Source organism: Bactrocera tryoni, chromosome 1, assembly GCF_016617805.1.
Source record: "Bactrocera tryoni isolate S06 chromosome 1, CSIRO_BtryS06_freeze2, whole genome shotgun sequence".
NCBI classification, from domain to species: domain Eukaryota; kingdom Metazoa; phylum Arthropoda; class Insecta; order Diptera; family Tephritidae; genus Bactrocera; species Bactrocera tryoni.
Genome location: NC_052499.1, coordinates 49,513,790 through 49,537,365, shown reverse-complemented (window position 1 = coordinate 49,537,365; position 23,576 = coordinate 49,513,790). Strand labels below are relative to the sequence as shown.

General features: G+C 37.2%; 1 protein-coding gene across 1 annotated transcript; it reads right to left on the bottom strand.

Annotated features, from left to right (window-relative positions):
• Nucleotides 1-2,558: 2,558 nt before the first annotated feature.
• Nucleotides 2,559-4,813, bottom strand: LOC120782589 (phenylalanine--tRNA ligase beta subunit). Its single transcript, XM_040114940.1, has 5 exons — nt 4,689-4,813; nt 4,567-4,622; nt 4,347-4,504; nt 2,936-4,287; nt 2,559-2,876 (listed from the first exon to the last, which is right to left on the bottom strand). The coding sequence occupies exons 1-5, from the start codon at nt 4,744-4,746 to the stop codon at nt 2,725-2,727; spliced, it is 1,776 nt and encodes a 591-aa protein (XP_039970874.1). The 5' UTR covers nt 4,747-4,813; the 3' UTR covers nt 2,559-2,724.
• Between the last annotated feature and the right edge of the window lie 18,763 nt (nt 4,814-23,576).

The following is a 23,576-nucleotide window of genomic DNA, read 5'->3' as shown; positions in this document are numbered from 1 at the left end:
GCGCGGTTATTTGGGTTACGTTTTCAGTTTTATCCTACCTTTTGCTTAAAATGAGGTGTTGCGTTCAAAGTGGATTCGTAATTGGTTCAGGGTCTATGTCGCCTGAGCTGTGTATCAGTGTGTTTTGTCGTTTGCTGTTTTGCTATAATATTGTGCGGATATTTCGATAGTTTTATGTTCATCTGTAGCTATAGTTTGCTGTTTATTTGTTATAGAGGCGATCTGAGTTGTCCCTTTGATAAAAATTGCTTGTAATTGAGGAAACTGAAGCAGAGTTAAGTAGAATTTTTGAAGTTTTGTGATTTGTACCTTTTCTTGTTTTTTTTTTAACGGTTTTTGTGCTAGTTCTACCCTGTTGCAAGTAGTTTTGTAGCAAAAAAGGTTTTTATTTTATTGGTTTTGTGTTCGTATTTTTGTTTTCAGTGATTTTTATGCCTGCAAGTGCAGATTATTGCCAATTTGAGTTGATTTCAGGTGTCCAATTGTATAAGTCACACGTACATTACATACCAACGTAAGCTGTTAAGCGAAAAACACACACACTTTTAACGAAATTGTGTAGCTAGGGTATTACTTTTCCTAACTACCAACTAAATCATATGAAATGTATCACTCTCTATACATACACATAACCAAACCCATTACTTACATACATTCATACATACATATTAACCTATCTACTTATATTGCAAGAACTTGCATACTACGATTGAAAATCTATAGAGGATTAGACGCATAAATTCATACATACTTGCATGCATACATACAACATATGCCGTTACGCAGGCAATACACGAATTGCTGCTTAATTACGTGTGCGTAAGCGTAATATTTGAAGCTAAAAATGTAGTTGCAAATGAAAAATTGAACAAAAAATATAGAAAATATGAACGAGTAGTTGCAAACATTAATATTTGGCAGAATATTTAATTAGAATTAAAAAAGAAACAAAAATTTAGGTCCAAAATTTCAAAAAAAAAATTTAAAAGAAAAACATTTGTGTCACTTGCACACACAAGAGAGCAAATTATGCAATGCAAAGCTGCAAATTTTGGTTCTAGTTTTTCAACGCTTTGAAGAAAAGAAAAAAATTACCAAAAAAAAAAGAATTTGTGCTATTTTCGCGCTTCTGTCACACACACACACACACACACCAACACACTTGTAACAAGTAAAATTTATGTAGTTATCTAATTACACAAAAAAGCAAATGCATTATAAAACAACAGATTTCGCCTTGCTTTTTACATTTAATGGCAAAGCAACGTGCATAAATTACTTATATAACACACATGCATGCATATAACTTTGCATAATATGTATTGTATATGTAAATGGTTCATTATATGATAATTATTATTCAAAACCGCTAGGAATGTGTAAAAAAAAAGCAAAAAATAAAACGGCTTCAAAGCAACGTAAGAAATACATTTATTAATGTTTAAAATTACAACAACAACAAAATAAACGGAGAACAACTAACGAATAATAACCAATTCTCATACTTAAAAATCATAGCAGAAATAAATAAGAAAAAGCAACAACAGTTCATATTAAATTTAAAAAAACTGCGCATGTGTAACACACACGTATACATAACTATATGCATACGTAGCGAAGGCAAAAAAGTAAATTTGAAAAACAAAACAATAATGCACACAGTTTGTTGCAGAGTATCAATGCAATGACGTACTGTTGTTGTTACCCGACAATTTCACGGACATAATGATTATTGCAACTGCTGTTTACGCGCTAAGCATATTCAAATTATTACTATATACACAAGGATAAAAACAAAAACGGAAAAAACAATTAAAATATAATGATGATTACCGTTGAATACGATTATTATTATTATTATCGCTATACTTGTAATGAATACTATGAATTATTATTATAATTACTAAATATTACATAAATATATTATAATTACAATTATTGATTATATTAGCAATGCTACAGACGGTACTAAATGGTACATTAAAGAAAGCAAAAAATAAAATAAATAATAAAAATAAAACAAAACAAAACAAAACAAAATATTAAGTAATGAATCCCTATATATATAAATGGTATAATGGCAAAGGAAAACAAGAGCAAAATAAAAATATAATTAAACTAAACAGTTTAAAATATGCAACAATTGAACAGTTACCACAACCGGAACAGCAAACGCAGCAGCGAAAAACTGAAGCTGGCAGCAACAAGAATTATATAACACATACATACATACACACAGAAAAAAAGCAGATAATATGAATTATGTTCAGTATAAGACGATAATAAAGTTGATTATACTGATGAACATACAAAAAAAACAAGAAATAAATAAAATTAAAGTAAACCAATAAAGCTTGTTTCAAATGAAGGGGGTTCCCACGACAGTCGGGTCTATGTAATTACCGGAATGGACCCGGATTTTCATGCGGCCAAGGACTGTCAACTCGGCAACATTCCTTTAATCTACTTCAGGGATGTTTTCTGTCGCTACAACAACAACAAAATGCATACAAATTTTAACATTTGGCGGCTGACGCTCCAATAATTAAGAAAAGCCGTTTTGAGTATGTTTGCTTCAAGCTTTATTAAATATTTTTGTCTCATAAATACGCTTGGCAATGCGTTGGTTTATTCATTCATTAAAGTCCATTACATAATACCGTGTCAAAAGCGCTTGCAGCATACTTATTTTACCGAAGGTTTCAACATTTCTGGGTAACGCTGTCATACGAACGGTTCAATATTGAACTCCACTGCCGAGCAGGGTGTGGTCAATTCAAAAGCCTGCAGCACCGTGGGATGCAGCACGCCAATGCGACCAATGGTTACACCGTTTAGCAAAATGCTGGCGCAACGTCCGGGGAAATAGGCGGGATCTAAGAAAAAATAAAATAAAAATTAATGAAATATAATAATTTTGTTACTTTTGACATACCATCAGTTGCTTGCAGATAGTAGCCATGTTTTTGATTGCCCGACTTCCATGGCACATCCAACAGTTGCATAACGCGATCCAGCAATCCATGCACCACCTCAAATCCGGCTGTTTTGTTACAGTTGACGGCACAGAGGCGACGCTCATTGCGCGCACCAACTTCAGTATCATCATCAGCCACCACCACATCGGTGATCTCGAAGAGTTTTAATGGCAGCGGCATTTTACGATTAGCCACGAGCGTTTTCAGTAAGCCTGGCAGTAAGGTGGTGCGCACAACTTGGAATTCCAAAGTTTTCGGGTTGGCAATATGCACGGCCGCTATGCTGTCAATGGATTTGTTTAATTTACGTGCGATGTCATCACGTGAGCAGAGCGTAAAAGTAATGGCTTCAGTGAAACCTGCCTGTGCCACTTGCTCACGCAATTGCTCGGTCAATTTGTTAAGTGGAAATTGTTTGGCGATATGCATGAAGGCCGGCAATGATTTTTTAATGTTATTATAGCCATAAGCAATGGCCACATCCTCGTAAATATCACAAGCGTGCATGACATCGTGTCTTGTGGGTGGCACTTGCACGGTGATGTTGCAGCCTCCTTGCTCAACTGTTGACTCGAGGTACATGCGTGTAAGCATGTCAGCAATTTTCGCTGGCTCCTCTTGTATACCAATGTAAGCGTTTGCCTTTTCCGCCGATATCACGGTTTTACGCACTTCCAATTGAGGATAAGTAACTACAGTACCATCGGGTTGTTGAACGTCACATGGTTCGACGGTGAACTTCTCATCACAATGCACTGAAAACATGCATACTAAGGTGTCCAGCACAATTTTTGCTTTGGTCAGATCAGTTGCGGTGCATTCGATGAAAACGTTGCGCGTTTGTAACGTGATCTTTGAATGATTGCTATTGATGATTGGTGGCAATGATAATACTACACCGTTAGCATCATAAATAATAGGATACACCGGAGAATCGCGTATAATTGGTAGGTATTGTTTCAATTGTGCATGATTGGTGTAAAAATCCATCAGTTCATGTCCATTCATTTTCTTGGTTTGGTTCAATGGTATAAATTCTATATTCTCCGGCGTACGAGCTTCATAAGTAAATGGGCCTTGTACGGTATCTAAGTCATGAGTACCGATTGCGACTAGAGAACGTTTGCGACAAAGATTCTGATGCAATTTATCTTGAAGTTCAATGAAACTGTCATACGCATTTTTGTTGAAGGTTATGTTCCTTAAAACTGCCGCCACAGCAAATGGACGAATTTGCGCAGTTTCGGGTAGAATTTTAAGAACTTGCCGTTTTGCTGGTTCCACCTTAATAAATTTGGGTGGCTTTATTCTTTGAAGAATAAATATAATTAGTATTTATCGGTTTCGTGCTGAATAATTTAAACTTACTTGCCCTGGAACACGAGCAAAGAGGTGACTAAGCCTTCAATACACAGCAAGTCATAACGATTTGCTGGAATGTCTATTCTGTAAATAATCTCTTCAGAGGCATCGGCAACTGCAGCTACATCACCTTGTTCCTTGGTTAGCATTTGTTTTTCCGTTGTCTATCAATAAAAGTACAACGTTTATTTCACTGAATGAATAGAAATGCAATTTATTTACTAACCACTTCATCCAGCTCGAGACCGAAAGCAAAGCACAACTGCTGGAACTCATCGTCAGCTGTGAGCGTGTTGAACAATTACATTTAGCCAAAACATACTTGTACCTATTAAGCAAATTACTTACTATATTTCTGGCCAAGTTGCTCGAAGAGCAGATCTCGTTTCACTCCTATGGTCGGCATTTTTTCAGCACTTCACAAATCTGAACCAATTTGGAACACAAATGTCCACGCATGCGGCGGCTAAAAACAAATTAGTTTTGACAGTTTTGGCAGCGCAAACGATGGATTTGATTGAACATACTGTGTATCTTCAGCGATGCAATGCTTCAAGTAAAAATTAATCGTAGATAAATCGTTTATATATATAATATATATATATATGTATAACATGAATAATTCTTTGAAAGACTTTAAATAAAATTACGTTTATTTATATTTCAACCTTAAATACATATTTAGAAATTTATTAGATAAAATCTCTGACCAGGAGGGCACCCAAACTTGTTGCTTGTTGGGTTAGCCCTAATTCAATTAGCTGTCACTTTTTAATTGTCAATTGAAATTTCGCTAACGTTAGAAAATTCCAGCATCCGTTTTGGCGAATCTGATTAATTTAGTTGAACAAAAGTAGTTAAAACTAAGAATATCTTTTATATTGTCTGCAATAAATTTAAATGAGTGTGGTCTTACAATTTTTATATGTAGTTTGTAGTGTTTGTGTTATAATAATTGGCATGTAGAAAATTGAAGAATATGTTTAAGATTTCAAGGAATCTTCAGATTTCATAAGAAAATAATTAGGGTTATTTCTATTTATACTTCTTAAAAAGTGCTAAAAAAGTAATTTTGTCGATTAATGGCATTATAACTGCGGACTAAGAAGATTCCGGCATTACAATGCAATGTCTTCAAGAAAACGGAACCCATTTATAGATCTCAACTCTAATTATAATAAAAGGTAAGTGGCAAAAGAAAATAAGCGCAGCAGATCAAATCTGAAGCCGAAACAAGTAAAAATTTTGAAATTTACACTAATCATACGCCTTTACGCGTCGGTTTAGACAAAAACAAATAGACTTTTCATAGCAACTCATTAAACTACTTGATTAATTACATGCAATGATCACTTTGTGAAAAGGGAAAAGTGTGAATTTTTGCACTTGCGATTTGTTAGAACTCATGCGATCACTTCCGTCGAAGGCGTTGCATCTGTGCGGATAATTGCGTTCATAGATACATACATACATATGTACATAATACATATGTACATCCGAAAAAAGGCGAGTACTGTTTGGATACGAATCAGAGCGTGTGAATTTTTTTTTTGTAAAATGATAGCAATTAAAATAATATGAGAAGTTAAATACTATCTATGCAAAAGGATTTATCGTTGTTGATGAAACGTATATACAAATGAATGAATATATTTGAAGTTTCTTTTAATTTCAAATTGAGAGAGATTTTTTGTATATTTTAGTTACATTGAGTCGAATTTCGGATATACTAAAATAATTTTTTTTCTAGATTGGTACAATCGTTTTTTTGTTCGTGTGAAGTTTGATTTCTATATGTCAATGAGTGTGTGTTTGGAATTACGGGTTCGCAATCGCTGAAAATGTTGCAGCAGTGTTTTGGGGAGTCACGAATCACGAAGACACGTATTTGAGTGACCAAAGGTTTCAACGATGATCGTGAAGTCATCCAAAACTTGTCATGCGAGTCGTCAATCCACCTCTTTTATTGACGATAGCAAGTGATTTGAAAATTTCGATAGAGTCGTTGTTTTGGCAACAAAAAACCATTTGAGGTTCTCAAAGTTGGGAATGAAGCATGTCAATGCTATACAGGTACCAATGCAAATGAGCTGAGGTCACAACAGTCGGGTCCACTTTACCGGAACTGACCCGGAAATTTTATCCGGTCAAGGATTGTCACCTCGGCAGAATTCTGCCGTTACAACAGCAACAACAAAAGCTGAGGTGACTACATTCGTCAAACGCATAATTACCGGTGATGAGTAATCTAGAGACGCTCCAAAAAGGAGATATGCCTATATTGGTTCAGGAGCCTATTTTGAAGGCGTTAGAAATTTATGTATTATTTTTTTCTTCATTTTCGGCTTCTCTACTGGTCGTAACGACTTAAGTATATACATACATATGTGTATACATATGTATATGTATGTATGTTTGTATTGTTTGGTTATTAGTTTTTGTACAGTTTCCCAATACAATTGAATATCGAGAAATTTTGATCGGAGCTTGGCGTCAAGCATGACAATGTATCCTTCTGTATACAAAACAATTATTAATTCCGCCCGCCATATTGCCGCAAAGCACACTAATGAGTTCAGACATACATACAATATGTAAATTACTATATTGAGTTATTTATTTACTCGCTTGACAATTAAAAAAAGGTTTTTAAAAATAAATGTAATTTACATATTTGTTAATGTTTTGAATACAATTAATAGTCAAACTAAACCACTTTTTTAATAAATAACTTTAAGAAGTGACCGAAATAAATCTCTACCTCGTTTCATTCTGGAAACCAAAAGGAGTGTACCGCGCAGTCAGTTGGTCATCAATTAAAACGAATATAGCATATACTACATATAACACGAGCGCTCTAAATACGTCTGTTTGTATGTGTGTCTGCGAACGTTCTTGCTCATTTAAGGACTCAATTTGTGTTAGAATTCCTGGAAACACGTGAGCATTGTAATTATTTATGCGTTTAGAACTCGTGTCTGACTTCACGCCCTAAGTCGCGTTCCCGTTTTACCCCTTTCCATCGAACGCAAAGCCACAGCACATACACGTGCACACACATATAACCGCGTGAATCCTCAAAGGATGCACATGCATGCCGCTATGAGCGATGAGCTCTGTGAAAAGCAGCAATACAAACAAGAAATAAATAATAAAATTGTCTACGAATTGATAGCAACAACAAAAGAAAAATAAGCTGAAATATGCAGTGTTTATGGAGTTGTCGAGTATCCCCATTTAATTGCTAGCCGCTCACGGCTGCTGCGCCGTTACGAGCTTCACATACTGCTTGACCACACCCATCAGCAATGATTCGAAGCATGGTGCCCATAATCAATCTTTAAGGCGTACGAAACGGTTGCCCGTGAGTTATGGTGCAGGATAAGTATTTTTTAAGGACATGCAAGGATATCTAGTGCACTCATTATACATTTTTATATATGGCATATCAAGCATTATGAGCACGTATGCTGGCTCTGACAGTTAGTGGCGCTTCACTGCACATATATACATACATATGTATGTACATATGAATATGTGTAGGCGTTATCGATCGATTATTCCTTTGGGATTTCAATCTGCCTACCGAATAACGTTTGAAATAATAATTATGCAGCTATGCATTAGAAAATGTTAAAAATAATTTGTGTTGATTGCCTAGAAAAAAACTTGCGATCAATTTGAATGGTATTTTCAAAATCGGAGTGTGTGCATTTACAACTCTTTTGAATTTCGGCTGCTTCGAAATGAAAACTTTCACTTCTGGTGATATGTATGTACATACATACATATGTATGCGATTATACTACATGTATTCAACAAAGAATTGTATGACAATAAATCCAAAATGTCAAAACATTGCACATAAACATATATATGTACATACATATGTATGAGTGTGTATGCAAATTTGTGCAAGTTTATATTTTTTGTCGATTTTCTCCTAACAATTAAATTACTCCACGCTTCATTAAGTCTGTGGCCACACGCGTGCGCACCTGAACTACCGCTAACTTTTTTTGTTGCATTTGAAAAAATTGACACTTTCGTATTAGCTACCTAACTGTGACGTCCAATAAAGGGGTCGATAGGAAAATTATAGCAAAAATGTTTATGAGTTAACGAGATTAAATTACGAATTTTATAAATGACTAAAGTATGTAAATTTTATTGTTTTAGTTGAAAGAGCGTGCAAGAATCGTATGCTCTAAGTTATATCGTCCCTTCTACATCTGGATTCTTTCATACTAACAAAGGTCTAATATCAGCACGAGATGTCATATGATAAATTCGAACACAAAATAAAATTTAGTTCGAAAAAACAGTAGCATCCTTGCATTTTAAAATAAATCTTTATTATCGCCTTTAACATTAGCTCCTTTTGAGTCAAAAGTATCCTGCACTCAAACCAATTTTCCCTTCACTTGTTATAAGATTCTTATTGACCCCGCACTTCTTCAGAGTGAACCACACCATGGTAATCCATGACAACAATGAGCACCATTTTGATTTTTACTGACTTTGACGTGGGTTTTTCGATTTCGGCTTATTTTCGGGACGTCATTTGCTAGCTTGTTGAATAGTTTCGACATTATGTCCATAAAGGTACTTCTCGTCACCACTAATGCTCAGGTACGTTGTCCCGCAGCTCTTTTGTGACCTCTACTCGTCGTCGGTTTTGCAAAGATTCAGGTATTTTGGTACGAATCTAACATTAACATGCTTCATACCCGAAACATTAACCAAAATCTACAGTTTCTTTAACTTTTTCGATGTTATGTTGTTGTCATGTAGAGAGATGGATGGACGAGTCGCTTGAGGCAAGCTTTGGATGACTTCACGACCTTCACTGAATGCTTGGTGCCACTCAAATACTTGTGTTCGTGATAAAATAGACTTCCTGGAAGACTTCTGGAATATATTCAACGATTCCGCGGCCAAAATTATATTAAAAATACAAAATTTTAAAGCAAACTCCTTGTTAATTTTTTTTTATGGGAAAAATCGCCAGACAAATTTTTCACGTTGTAGACAATCATCTGTCAAACACACACTTATTGCCATATGGAGATCACACTGCCCACGTACATAAAAAAATGTTGTTCTGATCTGGGGAGAAAACTTTTATCGACAAATTCAATCTGATAAGATGAAATTATTTGACTTTGATTTGCTTGCAGTGATTTTTAATTTGTCTACTAGGGCAGAACTTCAAAGTAATTTGATCGATTCCCTTTTGAATAATTCCCCAAGGTCTGAACTCAATATGAACTCGAATTATACTCTCTTAGAATACTGTATATCTGTATGCAACGCAGTTTTTTCAAGGAAACTCCTTTATTTTACGAGCATATTTTTATGAAAATTTTATGCTATTTTCAGTGTACGAACATTTTAAACTTCAAAGCTCGTTGACTGTCAAAAATGAGTATTGAGAAAATTCTTCTCCTCGTTCTTTTCCTATGGGGTCTCTCTTGTCATTCAATCCGCAGCGGCAAGCCAACGCATATATTACTTATATAATATAGTACATTTAGGGTTATGTAAATAAGTATTTGTATGTTGCTACACACCCTCGTTTACGGTTATTAAGGAACTAAAGAATCATACAACAACATTACAAAAACAGCAAGTATCTATCTCGAATAAAGAAATTTGGCTAGAGTCTTTACTTCCGATTTTTTCACTTTCTCTTTTGACACCTTCTACTGTTTCTTCTGTTTTTGTGCAAAACTTCGTTGCGTCGATAATTTTTATTTTTTTAGTTGCCTTTGGTCACAAACAAAACACTGGCAGCTGCTATTACGAACACCAGCCGCCAGCCGTCAGCTTTACCAAGTTTGGCACACGAAACCCTATAAAAGCGGCGTGGCGTAATGTGTGGCAATTTCGTGCAGTTGCGAGCTTTTTATGCAATTGGTTTGAAAAAATCTCAATTTTTTAACAAATTTTTAATTATAAGTAGGAGCTTGATAGAATACTGTTAATTGCTGACAGCTGCTGTTCGAAAAATCTGGACACTTTCTTCCCAAGGTGGTCCATAGTTTTTCGCTCCTATTTTTTAGTTGCTTAAAGTTGTTTATACATAGTACATACATATGTATGTAAATATTTGGGAACATATGTTAGTAATGTGATTTAAAATTTGTTTACAATTCTTTTTCTTTTACTCTGATTAATATTACAAAACTAGAAATTTTAAAATGATATTATTTAGGAACTCAGTGTCTCATATATTTTACAGCGCCTGAAAATTATTTCATTATGAATTTTTACCGCTATTTGACCAACTACAGTTACTAATCAATAAAGCCAGTGATCAAAACTTAACCGCCACAATGTATAGGCATTCATAAAGAATAATATTCTTTACGAGTATATTAACCTAGATGAATCGTAATGTTAGTGACATCTATGCTAAATTTCACGTCAAAATATTCATTAGTATTTGAGATACGTCGTTTTGTGAGGCTCTAAAAGTGAATTCTTCAATTTTTACTTTCTCTGAATTTATTGAACAAAGAAGTGCGATAATGCTGCATTGGTTATTCGTGATCTTTTCGCCACATTTTCAACTAATATCGGGCCGCAACCACCGCATCCGCCTGATTTACCTTCGTGTAACTTCTGGTTATTCAGCAAATTCACATGACCACTGCGCGGACACCGTTTTGACTCAATTGAGGATATAAAAGCTGAATCGAAGAAGGCTCTGACTGAAAAATTCGTTGGCATAAGTGTATTGCAGCGGAAGAGGATTACCTTGAAGTAAATGAAATGGACAAAATTCACCTTTCAAATTGATCGCAGTAATATATCTTATAATGGATAGATATCGACGGTCCTGTAAGTTTCAGATCGATAACTCAAAAACTCATCGACCAGTTCTCATATCTACCGAGGGACAAACATATGGACCTGGCTAATCGACTCAGTTCGTCACGCTAATCATATAAAAAATTGAGGGGAGGAGTCATAACCTACAACGATAGTTGAATCAGTTGATACCTGAGACAAATTCAAATATGATTAGAGATATCTACTTCTTCTTATTTGGCCCTACACCTGGAGTCGGTCTAGACTAAGAACTCAAAATTTAGTCACTACATTTTGCGAGGTGCTGCCAGTGGTAGATTTAAAGTGAGACTCGAATCGAAGGAGCTTTTCGTCTTCGATGCGAACGACTTGGCCTAGTCAGCGAAACCGTGGGCCTCACACAGTTTGTGCTTCCATCTTCTTCGGTACTCCATCCCTCACGCGTCCACCTCCAAAGACCGAAAAACAGTTCTCTCGAAATCTTCAAGTGCTTTCTCATCTTTCTTCGTTATAGTCCTTGTTTCGGCGCCGAATAATAAGACGGGAATTATAAGAGATTTAATTTTTGTTCGCCGAGAAAGATCTGATGCTCAGATTCTCCTAAAGTAGTATCTGTTAGCAAGAGTTATTTTCTGCTTGATTTCCAGGGGTAGATTGGAATATATGCTGATTCTGAGATGAAAAAAAATGATAATTCTTTGTATGTGGTGTCCAACATTATGTTGGAGACGGCACAACAGAGAGAATCACCCTATATAAAACCTCATCTAGTATCGAAAGTCTCGGAGAGGTTTTTTCCGATTTTGATGGCCAATTCGAGATACCAAGTGCAGTGAGGTCCTTATCCACCTGATCTCTCCAAGGGAGTGGAGGTCTTCCTCTTCTGGATGTATTTTCTTCCAATCGGACATCATGACCTAGATATATAATAATAGATATTTCGTCGTGTTTTCGTTCACAACCAGACTCATACGCTTCGCTTTCGTCTTCAGTCTGGAGAAAGCAGAACTGATGGTGCGGTTATTGAGGCTAATGATATCAATATCGACGATGAATTTGCGCTCCTTTATAAGGCCGCTGTAGTAAATATCTGAAAGATATACTCACCTTGTCTCCTATTATGAATGTTTAGCAAATAAATCGACCTTTTAAAAATTCAAAAACTATTTTGGGACCCTATCTCTAACGATTTAAAATATATTTAAAGCAAAATTTTGGATAGAGCATATCTTTTACATATTTTTGTTCATAAATTCATTAATTAATTTCGAAATGAAAATGAAAGAGAAAATATTTTTAATTTTACCAATAAGAATAAGAGGTGCGTTCCAAAGTGAAGAGGACTTAAAAAAAAAACAGAACAAATGGTTTTTTCGGCAAAATCAATTTATTTTATTCAAAATAGTCTCTTTCTGCTTCAATACAGCTTTTTGCAGGGTCCAAAAGCATGTCGAACGAGTGTTTTAGCTCGTTGGCCGGTATGGCAGCCAGTATGCCGGTGCAAGTCTTTTGAATGGCCTCTACTGAAAGTCTGCATAACACTTTCCTTTCATGGGCAAATGCATTTTTCGAAAAGGAAGAAGTCGCACGGTGCCATTTCCGGTGAATACGGGGAGTGGTTTATGGTTAAAATGTGAATTTCGGTCAAAAAATCGGTCACAAGCATCGATCGATGAGAGGGCGCAAACAAACACCAACTTTCATCTTCGCGATATTTGCGGGTGAAACAAATTCTTTGTAGACAATACTCTTGGAATCATAAAAACAAATTAGCATTGCCTTCACTTTTGACTTCTCTATGCGCGATTTTTTGGGTTTCGTCTCGTCCGGTGCTTTCCATTCAGCACTCTGGCGTTTCGTTTCGAGATCATATTGGAAACATCACATTTCGTCACCAGTCACAATATTGTAAAGGAAGTTTTTGTCCTTTTTGCCCTCTTTAATTATGTCTTTCGAATGTTGGATTCTGAACAATTTTTGGTCGTCAGTCAATTTAAGCGGAACAAACCGTGCACACACCTTTCGTAAGCCCACTTTGAAAACGTTGAAACCACTCGTGCACTCTGCTACGGGATAGGCAGTCATCGCCATAAACTTGTTTCATCAATTGAAACGTTTCGGTAAAAGTTTTACCAATTTTAAAACAAAATTTAATGTTGGATCTTTGTTCGAAGCTCATTTTCGCACCGATAACACAAATATACTGACACTTAAAACGCAATAACTTCATTTCCAATCTATGAAATGTCATGAAATCCTTACTGGACAATAGATAAAGATAGCAGATTTTAACGCACCAGTTGACATCTAGATGGCGCCACCAAGGGGCGCTAGATTCAAAAAGTTCTGTTTACTTTGGAACACACCTTATATATGGTTGACTGATTCATGTGGTTACAATCAAAAATATGTTGGATGGAAAACGCTCCTCGGAAGGAAATTGTGCTTATTGTACCATTTTATCCAACCGAGTGTTCTTTTCTTACTCAGAGGATTACAGCTACTGCAGCTAGTATAATAACAAATTTCATTGACCTGAAACTGAAACAACTTGCACCTAAATCGAAAGAGATCTTTTTAAAATGAATTTCATACTACACAAAATCAATTATTTTCTAGCAAGTTCTAGTGTGCATAACCGAGTTCTTTTCCCCAACCTCAACATTATGTAAAAAATGAAAAAGGTAGCTAGCACAATAATATTGTCACTTATCCTTTTAGAAAAAAAATCCTTTATTTTAACGAAAAGCATTGAGACACAAGTGTTGACTTGAGAAATGTCGACTGTGAGGTCTTTATAAATTTAATTTAATTTTCTAAATGACAGCGTCATCGACAAGATTTAATTTCCTTATCGGATTACGCATGTTTTCGTTGGCTGCTGCTGGCAACAACAAACAAGCCAATAAGCACTTGCTGCCCGGGGACAGCACCATTTGTCAACCAAATGCATTGATGACAAATTATCCAAAAAAAAAAAAACACAAAAAAAATTAACAAAAAAGTAAAACCAAATCAACAATGCGATAAAATTTAACGAAAGGCAAACGAAATGCTGAATTTCCAAGGATTTCTGTTTTCGTAGGACTCCTGCGTCAATATGTAGATGCATGTTTGGTAAAAAAATCCAAAATAAACATATCAATTACGAGGCGGCACATATCACACACACACACATGCAATCACGCACTAAGCAGAGGGCTATATTGAATATTGAAATTCGCATTAACATTCCCTTGTGTCCCTCTTATGTTGTTGTTATTTCTTGATTCGATTTTTAGCTCTTGACTACTGAAGCGCTACCTAAGGATTGATTTTCCTCGCCTATGACACTTGTGTGATATACCAGTATATGTATGTATGTGTGTGTCCCAGTGAAAGTGAGGCAAGGTGAGAAAATTGCACCTTCTCGGAAAATACAGATCATTGTGAAGTGCTGCTCATATAGTTTGATATGTGTGCTGGGACGAAAAGGATATGCAGTAGTGTCCTGGCGTCTGTCTCTTGATACTTCAATGTTTGATTAAGTAGCTTGGCCTCCACTTGTTATTGGTTTGTATTTAATTTCACTGTTTCAGCGTCGAAGTCCCACACACTCACATAGATAATTTGTCCCTTAGGTACATTTCGCCACCCTGTTGCATTGCTTGGCCAGGACCTGTTGACACATTCCGAGATTTATGAAAATTTTATGCACCAAGCAGATATCAATGATCTCAGGCTTGTGTGTCGGTGTAGGTATGTACATACGTCCGATTCCCGGCATTTAATTCCACCATATCTAAATTATTACCGAGCAATTTTGCCTTCACGACAGACATTTTTAGTAATGTTATTTGTTGTTATACCGTTAACAAAATATATTAAGTTTGTCTGGAAGTTTGTAACACCCAGAAGGAAGCATCATTATTTGAGATTTCGATATGAAATGCACGACCTTCTTCTTTCCAAAAAGGCTGTTAATTTGTCGGAATCGCTGATATCGGGCTACTATAGCCCTACACACTGATCCCTCAAGTCTCTTTTTTATGTCGAAAATCATCTTCATGAAATTCGGCATGGATTATTGTCCAAAATAATGCTACAATATCCGAATATATTATTCAGATCGGATAACTATGGTATATAACTGTCATACAAACTGATCGAAACCGAGATACTTTTATTCACTAGAAAATACAAGATCCCGGTGGCATTGCTGCCGAAAATGGGAGACATTCGTCTACAACCAGCGGATACAGTGAAATATCCAAGGCTCATTTTGGATAGGAAGCTTCCATGGAAGCCGAATATCGAAGAAAGAGCAAAAAAAACATCGATTGCCTTGCACTGCTGTAGAGGAGCCATTACCAAAGGTGGGTTCTCTCAGCGAAAGTGGTTCTCTGGCTTTACGACACCATAGTCAATCCCATTACATTCTATGGAGTCTTTATCTAAAAAAGACCACACTTGCAAAGAAACTCGAGAGCGATCAACGGGCGGCGCTCGCCAGCATGTGAGGTGCACTAAGGTCCACTCCAACCATGGCACTTAACGCCATCTTGCACACACTGCTCGTGGACATCGTCGGAAGGTGTATAGCTGCGAAAGTGGCCATCAGATTCAGAGAGCCTAGATTCCTAAAAGAACATGTGTCTGAACACTCGGAAATCCCCACTAACTTTGACTTCATATCGGCTCACTTGAATCATGGACTTGCCAAACTGATTTCCGGCTGCTCCTTCTCTACCCCTGTATCGGCGAGGGAGTGCAGCCTCCTTCAAAGAAGCGACCATCCACTCAGATACCACTCAGATAGCAGTGCGGTCATTAACAGTGCGCTAAGGGATGGTCAAAGAGTACCGAACCACGGTAACAATAGAGTGCCTTTGTGATAAGATTGCTCCCGTATCCTCTTGTGTACAACTACTAAGCAGCTGAACTTTAGAGCCTTTGCAGTAAGGCTGGGAATTCACCAGACGCCAACTACAGAAGCTGTATGGAAGAAGATGAGGTGGAAACAACTCAACACTTTTTTCTTGACTGTACCGCAATTGGGAGGTCAAGAGTTAAACACTTCAAAGCGTATACCTTCATACATCCCACCGAGCTAACGGGAATGGAAATTAAAGGCTTGCGCACAGGAGTTTGATCTGAACGATCAAAATTAAGTTCTTATATGGATACTTTTTTATTTGTGGAGGGTATTATAGTTTCGGTGCAATCGTATTAATTTTTTTTCTTGTTTTTGTTTTGATTTTTGTGTTTTGCTAAACTTCTGATTGTACCTGTCACCATCGGTCCACGCTGATTGCCCACCTTTGCCCGACACCGCGCTAGCTTGCTTTGTCCCTAGCCCTTTTCGCTCTTCTCCTTTCTGTAAGCAATCTGTTTGGCAGTTCTCCGCTGCCGTCGCGCTGCGAATTTTGAATTTGCTGCAGTGATACTGAAATGTTGCTGCTGTTGTTGTTTTCGTGGCGCTTTTGGGCATATTGCGGCTGTTAAACACGACTCGTCCGCCGGTTGCCGATTGTTGATCCTTATGGCAAATTCGTGCGATGTGCACGCGCATCACTCCGCTGCTTTGTTGTTTTTCGTTTTTCAATTCCACAATTTGGTAATTCACCAAACAACACAGCCGAGCACACGAAGCGTGTCATCCATCCAGCATACAGCTGGCTGAGTTTGGCAGTTCTTCGCTGTCCGTCCAGGCGATGCAAATCCATTCATTCACCAACTTTTCACCGACTTTGCGCCGTTGCGAATACAAACATACGTACAAACATATATACTATATTACATATACATATGTATGCGTGTGTCCGTCGGGCAGTCTGTCCGGCATTTCGCCGCAATCAAAGTGATATGAAAATTGCCCTCCGGCTAAGCTGTGAATTTCTTTGCAACAATTCGTTTGTGTGCCCAACTTAATTTGCCCTGTTCTTATTGTTGTTGTTCTTGTTGTTCTTGTTTTTATTGTTTGCTGTTACTTTTTTGCCAAAGCAAAGGTTAAAGGCGCGCATTACAGTGCTCGTTGCAGCGCATAGCGGCGTTTGCCCCCATTGGTACGTGCAACATGGTGCAATGCCGTTGAGCGCTCGTCCATCAGTTCGGTTCGCCGCTAAATCTGTTGTCCCTAATAAGGCCTTTAATTCGAATTACCCTCTATTTTTTGGCTTTTCGCTATTATTGCTATTGGTTTTGTTTTGCTCGTGTTGTGGTTGTTGGACGAAGTGTGCAGCAAGCCGTGCTTTGTTGTCGTCTTCAAAAGTGTGTATGCATAAGTATGTGTGCGACCTCGCGCTTATTTTAACCTAATTAAATGTAATTTGGTATTTCCTTTTCAACCAAAAAGTTTGCACAGCGGAATATTTCACCGACTTGGCCGCAGTCTGCAATGTTGCGAGGTCGATTAAAATGTAAAAATATACGCAAATGCGTAGGATCGCAAGGAATACGATAAGTGATTATTTGTTTAGTACATACAAAGTTTTACGTTTTCGCAAATTTACTTGGACCACAATAGCCGTCTTTGATTCACCACTTTTTTGCTCGCTACTTTCGTACTTTGCTCTCTTGTCAAAGATTTACATACATATGTACATCGGAAAGCAACAACAAAGTTATACAGTTGTATTCAATACAAGATAGTATGTGGATACCTTATAAAATAGCATAACCGCTTGCTGTTCTATCTTTCTTTGATACTGCCACTATCTACTACTGTCTGTTCTATTCGCCACTTTCAATGTTTGAGCGAATCGAACACAGTTGAGTTAAATTATTTAATTTTATTAGAAATTTTCCTCGCTATGAGCATACCATCTGATCCAATTTGACCCGGACTTACCAAAAAAATCTATATTTTCCCGTATTTTCATGTAAATCTTTATTATCACTTGCGAGGAAATATGAAAGTCACTAAAAATGATATACCTACATACAATGAAGATTCCGATAGGACTAACAGGCGGATGAGGGCAAGATGGAATGCCTTAAGTACATGCAGGTTCGCCAAGATCATATGCAAGAGCCCCTTCGGAAAACTCGCTAGCTTCTTACTCGTACGGTCTTCTAGATACCTCTAGTTCACCAACCTACGGGCATCAAATGCGAACCGGATCAGTTGATGATGACATGCAGAAAGTGCAAAGAAGTTTACATGAGAGAAACGCTCATGTCCAGCCTGTGTCCAGCACTATCTAAAACTCGTCTTAAGTATCTAGGAGCATCGGAGTTTAAGGGACTAGACGAAGTATCAAGTATAGATATTAAGTCGCTCTCAAAGTTTGCGAAACGCGTTGCTGTCCTGTATGGCGAATAATTCACGCCAAAATAAACTTAATCTCCATCTGGCATTAATAAAGACTAGTAGGCCTACGTATGGCGTAAGAGCCAGCCTATCATTTTACAAAAAAATCATGTTTTTGAAGTCTAGCAATAACTGGATTTATTTCTTTATCTTTTTACTGGCGTAGACACCGCTTACGCGGTTATAGGCGAGTTAACAACAGCTCGTCAGTCGTTACTCTTTCTTGCAATGGGCGCCAATTGAAGATTCCAAGTGAAGCCACGGTCTTCTTCACCTGATATTTCCAACAGAGTGGAGGTCTTCTTCTTTCTATGCTTCCCCCGACGGGTACTACGTCGAAAACTTTCTGAGCTGGGGTGTTTTCGTCCATATGGAGGATGTGACCTAGCCAGCGTAGCCGCTGTCTGTTAATTTGCTGAATTATAACAATATCTTCGTATATTTCATACAGCTCATCATTCCCTCGCATGCGGTGTTCGCCGTAGCAAATGTGCAAAGGACCATAAATCTTCCCAGAACCTTTCTCTGGAAAACTTGTAACGTTGACTCATCTGATGTTGTCATCGTCCATGCCCCACAATTTTGGCCACTTAAGCTTATTCTAGTTATCTACTACATTTACTTTAAGTATTGACTCAATATCATTTTGAATTCTGATGCACAGGGTCTCATCATAACGGGAGACATAATTTTGTATTCAGATTTTTTTGGTATTTCGTATTACCAACTGGTTAAAATAATATCCACCACTCTCACACATATCCCAAATGAACATAGTTTATCCTTACATCATTAAACACAATATTGCATTCTCTCAGATATGAATGCATCTCGTCGCAACAAATCTTTAATAGTGGAATCGGAAGTAAGTCTCATATACATGTCAGACAAATTATTATTACTATTTTGATAGGCACTTAAAATGAAAATAAAAAGTAATTACTTTTGATTGTAACCCATCACCACCTATTCAAATCTATGCTGGCGACCACATCCTTCTTAATCCGCAGCACCAACGCTTGGAGAACAATAGCTAGCACTTGGAAACTGTTGCATGTAATAATGACCATGGATGAGTTGGCTAAAACCAAAGGCTGGGAAGAAAGCGAAAGGAGGTAGTAAAAAAGATCAATAAGGAGATGCTGCAATCGCTTGAGAAAAATCTGAGGATCCTCGTTGTAGTCGAGCAGCAGCCACTGAAGTAGGCAGTGTCGTTAGGACATAGGCGGATCTGCGAGAGACACATACATATACTCTCTCACACATGTGTGCATACGAACGCACTCACACGCAATCGGCGGTAACAGGTGGCGCGGAAGCTGATCAATCGCAGGCAGAAATATACATATGTAGACGAAGATCGAACTGCGCGGTTTACTCGAGCGTTGTAGGCAGTGGCTGGGCGTACAACAAACAAGTGGAAAAAATGAGAAATAAAAAGTAATAATAACGAGTATACAATACAATAACAAGTGAACAATTTTAATATGATTTTTCATCTCCACTCTTACACATATGAATCGAATGAGCGTTGGCTGTCGCAATCGCTGCTGGTGATCGGCCAAAAAGTGGAAGGATCACCACCACACTTCCGATTGCACAGCGGGAAAAGTGTGAGAACATTTTGCTATTCGCGCGGCAACAATTATAAATTGAGAAAGAATCAGAAGAAGAAGAAGAAGAGGTAAAGTAGCAAAAGTAAGCAGCCACTAAAACTAATTACTCACAACGTGCCAGCCTTAAAGCGAACAAAGGAAATGAGCGGATTCAAAACAGTTAGATGGCGGCATGAAAAATGAGCGCTAGTGACGCATGCGCAGCAGCAAGGGTTGAATTTTTGGCCAAAAGGGTTTCGATTATTCGTAGCGAAAGGATACAATAGCAGCGTAATAAATGCATTAATGCTGTAGATGCCTGTTTCCGCTCTGTTTCGTTGAAGAAAAAATTATTTTTTATTACGCCCGGCTTGTAAGGAAGTAAGCACACGTGGTCAAGATTCACTTTTTGTACTCGTACTATCACTTGTGTGGATTTTCTAAAGATTTAACGCAAATATTTTGATACAGAATGAAATTGAGTGTGCAATTTTTCGAAATTTCTTTCAATAAAATTGCTTCACAAGCAAACTTGAGCTATACAAATATACATTTATGTTTGTTGTTTGTGTACAACAACTAAATGTTGCAAATATTTGAAGTGCACTTGCATACATACACCTTAACGCTGGTACAGAATACAGCGCATGCGCGCCCTCAAGCGTCTCATGATCGCTCGCTGTTTGAAGATCTTGAAGTTCCCTTTTTCATACGCGGCGTATAATTCTCTATTATTTTCATTGTGCCTTTGTTTTGATTTCTTCAAAAATCCTTAACAATGTAAAAATTTCGCTGAATGGAAAGTGTTTCTGTGAATTTGTAAGGATCGTGCCACTTGAGAGCTGGCTGGGTATGCCTCATAAAACATATACTTACATATAGTGCCACAATAAAAGCGATATTTACAATTAACAAGTTCCTCTTACAATTTGGCAATTCAATTCAATTTTCATTAAATACTCGTGAAATGGTTTCTTTATTGGTATTTTGTGGGTTTATGGTTGCTTCCGTTTACCTATGTGTTGGCTTGATGAACTGTGAAATTTCAGTAAATGAGTCGGAATTCAATTCACAGGTTGATTCATAAAAAATTACAATGAGTGTTAATAAAGTGTAGCAAATTTTTAGCGAAACACTGTTTTTATACACACGTACATATATACATTTAGTACAGTTTCATATGTAAAAGGTGATCCCTTTCGAGGTTCCCTTATTTTTTTAATGAAAAAACATGAAAAATTCAAATTTAATGGGGAGTGTTTATAATTATTCGAAAGAATATTATTAGACCTTTACTTTTGAAGATTATGTCTTTCAAATGTTGGCCGCGGCTATGTCTCAGATGGTCCATCCGTTGAGTCCACTTTTGGATGACGAGCTTTCAACTGGTAACTGGCGAATAACATGCGTGATGTTTTGCTCCAAGTCCTGAATCGCAGCAGCATTGTCCGTATATACATATACACTATACATATCCCCACAAGAAAAAGTCTAACGATGTGAGTTTGGTGGCCAATCGACCGGCCCAAAACGAGAAATTATCAGCTCACCTAAGTGTTCGCTCAGTAAATCCATTGATTGATGCGATGTGTAGAAAGTGGCGCCACTTTGTTGGAACCAGTTCTCGCCGAGACCACGAACTTCAATTTCAGGCATCAAATAGTCGGTTATCATTCCGGGATAACGCTCGACATTGACAGTTACGTTCTCACCGGCATCATTTTGAAAGAAATATGGACCGATAATTCCACCAGCACACAAACCACACCAAACCGTTGTTTTTTCTGCATGAAATGGGAGCTCTTCGTCCCAAATGTGGGCATTTTTTTGTTTATATACCTATTCCTCGAACACGTGGGATTTTCTTGGAACTTTTCAAAAGTCCATAGAACGAAGCGCTGTCGCTTGAGAAGGTCGAACGACTTCAGTTCTTACACAAACTGAATTTTGTACGCTTTCAATTTAAGATCTCGACATAAAATACGTCAAGACGTGTATGGTACGTGTATGGGCGTCACTCCGAGTTGCTGTGAACGGCGCCAAATCGACTTTCGATGATCTTCATGTACACTCTCAGCCATGGTTGCTATATTCTCTTCACTGCGTGCTAGACCTGGTCTCTTTGGTCGAATATTATCCAATAATGAATGTTTTCAAGATGGCTGATGGTGTCGCAAATAGTACGCTCCGTAGGCCGATTTTGAGCGAAGCGCATAAAACACATTCCTTACAGAACGTGAATTTTCGTAATAAAGTTGATTGATTTGTAAAAGTGGTTTAGGTGTAAGTCTTTCCATGATAAAATGTCAAACAATACTGAACAAAAATAACATGCCAGCTTGAGACTTTGAAAAAAGAACCTCTACATGGATCACCCGTTAATTTATTCCCTGCATATTCTCTGAAGAAAACTGTCAACATAGCCTTGAGTTTTAACCTGCTTTGACGTGGTGTTTTCGGCTTCGGCTCACCTTTACAACGATACTCTGACGATTGATCGTCTGTTTCCGAGTCTTAAGTATAGATTAAAGACTCATAACTAGTAATAATACGTTTCATGACATCCTGGTATTCGGAAATCATTGTTTTCCAGACGTGATTTTGGAACCAATCGTGCTGTCACTTTTCTTAGGCCCAAATGATTTCTCAAAATGTGTTTCACTAGTCCTTTCGATATTCCAACGATGACAGTAAAATCTTTGACTGCTTATTGTCGATTCTCAAGTACCAATTCGTTTATTTTATTGACGTGTTGATCATCAGTTGATGCTTATGGTCGTCCTGGACGTGGTTCGTCGCCAACGCATTCTCAACCTTCTTTGAATAATTTGTACCAATCAAAAACACTTCCTCGCGACAAGCAATTATCACCGAAGGTCTTTTCCAACATTCTGAACGTCTCGGCACCAGAACTTTGATGTTTAATAATTTCACTCATCACTTTTGGAGATATTGAGCTGAAACTTTGCGTTTCTCCCCCAGAAGCTACTTATTTGTCAATAGATGTAGATATATAGCTGTATTACAAATATACCGAATAAAATCAAAATCAAGAACTTCTTAAAAGATCTTCTTTCCTTACCAATATCTTAACGCATTATAAACAATTCCTCGGAAAGCCCCAAAAGTTAGTTTATCATTTAAACGCATTTGTATTTTTCGATTAAATCTACATTATAACATAAAGACATAAATAAACTTACAATTAAGCCAAAATACCAACTTTTCCACAGAAATTTCATCCTTGAAATATTACTATTCCTCACTACTTTATAATCCACTACAGTCAATACATTGCACAGTCTTAGAAAAAAAATTAAATGTATTTATTTTATTTGAAAAACTCTGCACAACTAATTGCGTATAATTTTTCACCAAACACCAATATTCCAACACATCACCCAACCATTTCAAATCGAATCAGTTAAGCATAAAATGAGTCTGGAGATCACTGCGTTATCGTGAGATCCTCACGTCTGATCGTTACACTTGTTAACATCGCCAATTACAACACAGTGCACACATGTACTGCAT